The following is a 6,569-nucleotide window of genomic DNA, read 5'->3' as shown; positions in this document are numbered from 1 at the left end:
TGCTTGCTCTGTGGTTACCAGTGGTGCATATGTATGCATCACAAGTTACAAAGACATTTCTTTATACAGTTTTACAGGATGTAAGTGAAAATTCTTTGGATTTGTCTGTCTGTCTGTATGTACATTTAGATGATGTCATATGGAAAACATAAAAGAATAACATTTATGGTTTCAATGCTATTTGACTGTATTCAGTATGCTATAACTACAAATAACTACAAAATAATATGGGTAGTATATGCATATTGCATACAAATATAAATCCACTTATATTATGGAAATACCAAAGTACATTCGAATTATACTTGTTAAAATTACACAGACTGCCATTGAATCTTCATTAGATTTTTCCATGCAAAGATGATGACAATTAATTATTTAAAGCAGCAATAAGCAGTTTTGGTCTGAAATCAGCAAGCTCAAATGTTAGAAGAGATAAATAAATCAATGTTTTTCTATTTTTTTAAATAAAAATACATACAGAATCTACAAAAACTTTCCTGTAGATACTTTGGTACAGCTATTTAAAACAAAGGCAAGACAAGATTTTTTGTACAAATCTCCAGTTCCTCTGTGTTGTTTGGCAGTGGTCTTTAGGTGTCTTCTTCCTCAGACTCGGGGCTGGTGAAGCCATTGTCATCCCACTCCTCAATGTCCTCCTGTATGGAAAGGAAATCACATTCCATAGTGGCTATACTGCTGTATGCATTAACAGCCTGTTTGTGTTGACTTCTAAGTGAGTGACCCCTCCGATTGAGGACACTGTTGAGCCCATGTGTAGCATCCTCTGTCAGGTCACCGAAACCTGTAGAGGAATTGTGGGAAAAAAAATAGAAAGAGAAAGATGACACATCAAACAAAACATGACATTTGTAACTATTTTTGCATTTTACAATGCTGAATTTGCAACTTCAACATTACATTGTAGTCATTATATTTACAACTTTTACATTGTGCACACTGGTGCCAAATAGCTGGTCAGCTCAGTGCGGGCGGGCGGGCGGATGGGCGGATGGATGGATGGATGGGCGGATGGATGGATGGGCGGATGGATGGATGGATGGATGGATGGGCGGATGGATGGATGGGCGGATGGATGGATGGATGGATGGATGGATGGATGGATGGATGGGCGGATGGATGGGCGGATGGATGGATGGATGGGCGGATGGATGGATGGGCGGATGGACGAATGGATGGATGGATGGATGGATGGATGGATGGGCGGATGGATGGATGGATGGGCGGATGGATGGATGGGCGGATGGATGGATGGATGGGCGGATGGATGGATGGATGGGCGGATGGATGGATGGGCGGATGGATGGATGGATGGATGGATGGACGGATGGATGGGCGGATGGATGGATGGATGGATGGATGGGCGGATGGATGGATGGTTGGGCGGATGGATGGATGGGCGGATGGATGGATGGATGGATGGATGGGCGGATGGATGGATGGGCGGATGGATGGATGGGCGGATGGATGGATGGATGGGCGGATGGATGGATGGATGGATGGGCGGATGGATGGATGGGCGGATGGATGGATGGATGGATGGGCGGATGGATGGATGGATGGGCGGATGGATGGATGGGCGGATGGATGGGCGGATGGATGGATGGGCGGACGGATGGATGGGCGGATGGATGGATGGGCGGATGGATGGATGGGCGGATGGATGGATGGATGGATGGGCGGATGGATGGATGGGCGGATGGATGGATGGATGGATGGGCGGATGGATGGATGGGCGGATGGATGGATGGATGGGCGGATGGATGGATGGGCGGATGGGCGGATGGATGGATGGGCGGATGGATGGATGGATGGATCTATCTATATTATAAATAAATAAATACATGATACTAAAATCTAAAGATCTTGTACATACTGCTGGTTTTGATGCGCTCCAAAGTCTGTCCTCTGAGTGACTCCACTTCTTGCACTTGCTTCAGAAGGTACTTGATGTGCTGAGACATCTCCTTTACCAGGATGCTCTGCTCCTCCTCCAAGCGTTTCAGCAGCATTACCTGGTCGAAGATAGATCTCTTCAACCTGAAGGTGTTGCCTTTGGTTGGGGAAAGTAACGGAATAGTGGACAAGGAATGTTTATTATTATATTATATAAGTATAACAGAATTATGTTATTTCTGAGAAATATTTTTTGCGACAGCATTGGTTCTGTAGAATATAAACAATTTCAAAATATGAATAAAAGTCATAATAATATAATTTGAATTATATAATTCTCCATTCAAATTGAGAGCTTGTGAAATTGTGATGGTCAAGCATTTTATTTGTGATTACTACAGCAGAATAACATGGTGTTGATCTCACCATTCAATGTTTATGCTCTGTGATTAATATTTCCATATTTTGGTATTCATGATATTTTTTATTTCAATGTATCATCCCATTCCTGTGTTGTTGCATGACAAGTAACAAAAAGGACAATGGTAAATATGGAAATGTGGAAAATGGAATAAATTTTGTAAAGCCAATGTAGAGTGATGCCATAGGCTTATACTATGGAAATCAACTAAAAGAACAACAAGCTAAACTAGCAATTCATACATATCATACCATCTTCATGTCTCTCCCATGGTAGGATGTATCCCTCTGTCAGACTGCAAGCCAACTCCTCGTCAATCGGATCTCCTTCCACTACGGTGTTGTATTGCAAGACCTTTTCGCGAAGCTTCTTCTTCAACTCTGTCATTTTCTTTCTCTTTCTTTGTCTTGCCTGGTTGCTATCTGCAAATCGAAATGAAAAGAAAACTGTCATAATCCCAGATTATTATTGTTTTTTAAAAGTGTTATTCGTTTAAATAACTTGATTTGACAACAAACCATGCCGACGATACAGATCTTGCTTCTTGCGCAAAAGGGTTACAGTGATGTTCTCAATGTCAGCCCTTAGCTCTTCAGTACAACCTGGAGTGTAGACTCTCTCTAAATAGGTGAAACAAAACAATTGACAAGAGACACAATTAGTGACATTTTCAAAATATAGCCACCTTTTATTATTTGTATAAAGGTACAGTCATTAACAGATGTGTGTGTGTGGGTGTGTATATACACACATACATAGTGTACTTTACATGTTTTACCTGTGACCGCCCATTGTCTAACATCACACACCCACTGCTGTATTGTCTCCTGATCAAGGTTGTGCTCCTTCTTGATGTTGCTAAGGCTGGCAGCTTCCACCTTTGCCCTCTCTGTGATCTTTTAAATAGAAAAAATAACAAAATGTCAGAAAAAAGCTCTATGCACCACCACAATGCAAACACCACCAATTTTACTTGAGCTTTCGGTACAAGACATTCATCAGGACAGGTGTAACATTAAATAACACATTAAATATCTGTGTATACTAGCAAGCAGACTTGTAAATAGGAGAAAAATGTCTGTACAACAGTGAGGTTACAATTTTAGAAGATAACTGACCAATCCTAAGCACTACCCTCCCCTCAGTTACTTAAATAAAACATGATTATCAAAATAGTTGCATATTTTTTTCCGTAACATGATTATCAATTAATCAACAAATAGTTTCAGAGTAGTTGGTGCATTGAGGGAAAGGGGCAGTGCTTAGGATCTCAATTATAATTTACCCTTACTTTGACATATCTGTGGGCTAACACTTGATGAAGGTTGTCCCTCTTTCTTCTGTTCCAACCCATGGCCTGGCGCGTTAGCATGTTCACTCTTCCTGATGAAAACAATAAGGCACCCACAAGCCAAAAAGTAAGATTTCACATTCAAAAGGCAATAAGAGAAACCCAACAGACATGCCTAAACCCTATCACTAAAAGTTAGTTGAACTGGTAATTACCTTGAAGTAATACAATGATAACTTTCATAAGAACAGAACAGAGAAACTTTGTTTTTTTAATTCCCTGTAAAAACACTATTAAGTATTTATTATTATTTATTTAGGCTACCAGAGCGTGTAATGTAAGTGTAACACCAACCAGCCTTTGTCATGTATTTTGTGACAAGTGCTGCCCTGGAGAGAAAGCTGTTCACCTATAAAGAAAATAATACAATTAAATTTTGGTCTCCATTACATAAAAATATTACCTACACACCATAGATCTTAAACCTGTGGTTTAACAGAAAACATGTGTACTGTATTATCCTAGGAATTTGGGACCCCTTATGCATGCATGCATTTTGAATTGCTAAAAACAACTGAACTGCCTGTTCTTTATTTTAACTCATACATAAAGGATGTACTTTATCCCTCACACCAGGCGTTTTACTTAGATGACAAATAAGTGCCTTTTGGTGTTATGGTTTCTATTAAGACTCTTTGTAGCCATAGTTAAAATACTGACAATAATACCATACCTGCTCCACTTCCTCTCCCACTGTGTTTCCTGCTCCATCCTGGCTTCTGCCACCCCATCTCACCTGCAACACAGAGTGAGAAGTGTTATGTAGCAGTACTTCAGAAGTTTTGATATAACATCATCCAATCAGGCATAACATGCACAAATGTAAAACTAATCCTTTGCATTGAAGATTGCTTGAATGTTATATATACATTAATGCATACAATTATCTCTAAAACATCTCATGACACAAGCTTTCTATTTGGCGGGGAAAAACTAAATCCCTGTCCTACAAATTTGAAAAAGCAGCTGAAAAGCAGTTAGTGAAAGATAACACACAGCATGTTCTATTATCCGACCCAATATTTCCCTATAGCTACAGCCATACCAGACTTAAAGTTATTGCATGTACCTCGCATTTTGCTGTATGGGCTTTGGCATGCATGACGCTCAGGAATGGCCTCATTTCTGTCAATGGCAGAAGCTCTGGTAAACCCTCTGCTACTTTGTTAAGGTAGGGCCAGTACCTAAACAGCAGGAGCAGCATCATGTGAGTGTAACAAAGATCCATTTTTAATAGAAATCTAAAATGACTAACATCACTGTAAAGTTCAGAAACAAGACATTTTAATCATGGAGTTGGATTTGCAATATGACAATGAGGATTACCTGCATGTAACAGCCATACAGAAGAAGGTAACATTTGCCTTCTTTGACATCTCTCTTTGAAGAAACATCGGGTAAGCAAATATTTCTCCATGGTAATGGTTCAGTCCTCGTAAAAGAAACCCATGTCTGATAAATCAGAAGAAAATCTAGTGGTTAAGAAACAATTGACCCAGTAAGGCCTGGCTTAAGCACACATCTCTGTCAACTGAGTGCCTATAACAAAATATATAATAAATATAATACTTGGCTACTACAAAGGATAGATAAATACCACTCTGCAAGCAAGCAAACGTGTGAAAGACTTGGATTGCCATTAAAACTCAAATATCAGACTCCAGGATCACACACACGCACACACACACACCTGCAAACTGCAACTTGAATGCCCTCCTCATCTATCTGAGCACCAGACTTTTTGGACATCTCTCTGCCAGCGGTGAACTTGGCAATACCGCAGACAGCACTGTCATTTGTCTATAAAGTCAGTTTATAACACATTTTAAGATACATAAAAACACAAAACTAAAATATCTGTATAAACAACTATTATAAAAAAAAAATAAAAAAAATCAAATGTTCATACACTTCTCATGTTGCCTCTGACAAGATCAACAAAGGTAGCAACTTCCTCGTCCTTGGCCAGGAACAAGCCCTCATATATGGGTGGCTCCTCAGTCCTGTCCATGATAAGATAACATGCGTCAGTAATAAAAAAAATCACAAGTACTACATTTACTATTTGTTCAAATGTAAGTTATGATCACTCAAAGACAAGCCGAAGGGCTACTATTTGTGTTAGACAAGTCTAAAATAAACTTCTGAAAAATACCTATACCTACCCTTTTGACTTGCTGAAGCGGTAATGCTTTCGGTTCCCATCAGAGCAGACAGCCAACATGTCTGGAGAACATGCTGGACACTCAAAATGATGGACCTGGCACATATCCTCTTCTTTGTATTCACAGAAGGTAAACTCAAAAAAGCTCCGCTGAAATGTATCAGCACAGATACTACCTGTCTGCATATTAAGAAATGATTGGTTAGAATTTTTTGAAGCAATGCCCACAATTAAATATTAGGTATACAGTAATATAATTTTGTTTGTTATATGTTTCAATGATATTCAGGCAGATTTACCCTTCCAGCTTGAACAGATCTGTGCTCCAACATTTTCAGGAAGGCCTGCCTGGACATGGCTGGTGCAGTCACCTTCATGTGTTCAAACGAGGTGAAGACATCAAACTTGTATAGGGTCTGGCAGCTGGTGCTAGCTGGCCAGTACCGATAAACAAGCAGGTCCTTCACCTCGGGAGTCCATTCTGCAGAGCATGATGGACAGGATTTCCGAGGCAAGCAGACATTGTATCGTCCTGTGAACAAGTGAATATACTGTACTGTAGTCAAGACTAAAATAATTTCAGTAATCAAATTGCAACAGATTGCCTTCTATACAGAGATACAAATATATGATATATTAGCTATTTGACATGGCATTTGGGCATTGCCTGAAAATGACATGGTGATAAAAAGCTTTGCGTTGCACACAGTGGTAAA

General features: G+C 39.8%; 1 protein-coding gene across 1 annotated transcript; it reads right to left on the bottom strand.

Moving 5' to 3' along the window:
• Positions 1–412: 412 nt before the first annotated feature.
• LOC309489947 (uncharacterized protein) lies at positions 413–6,212 on the bottom strand. The gene is made up of 14 exons (XM_082158906.1): positions 6,153–6,212; positions 5,855–6,033; positions 5,599–5,692; positions 5,380–5,489; positions 5,016–5,141; positions 4,759–4,873; positions 4,363–4,425; positions 3,984–4,038; positions 3,630–3,721; positions 3,117–3,234; positions 2,857–2,958; positions 2,590–2,760; positions 1,898–2,074; positions 413–805 (listed from the first exon to the last, which is right to left on the bottom strand). Exons 1-14 carry the CDS (start codon positions 6,207–6,209, stop codon positions 594–596), a joined length of 1,671 nt encoding a protein of 556 aa, XP_082015032.1. The 5' UTR covers positions 6,210–6,212; the 3' UTR covers positions 413–593.
• Positions 6,213–6,569: the final 357 nt, after the last annotated feature.

The sequence above is a fragment of the Leuciscus leuciscus genome (genome assembly GCF_965113295.1).
Source record: "Leuciscus leuciscus genome assembly, chromosome: 25".
Classification (NCBI taxonomy): Eukaryota; Metazoa; Chordata; class Actinopteri; order Cypriniformes; family Leuciscidae; genus Leuciscus; species Leuciscus leuciscus.
The sequence above is the reverse complement of the archived record's forward strand: the minus strand, read 5'-3'. Positions and strand labels throughout refer to the sequence as shown.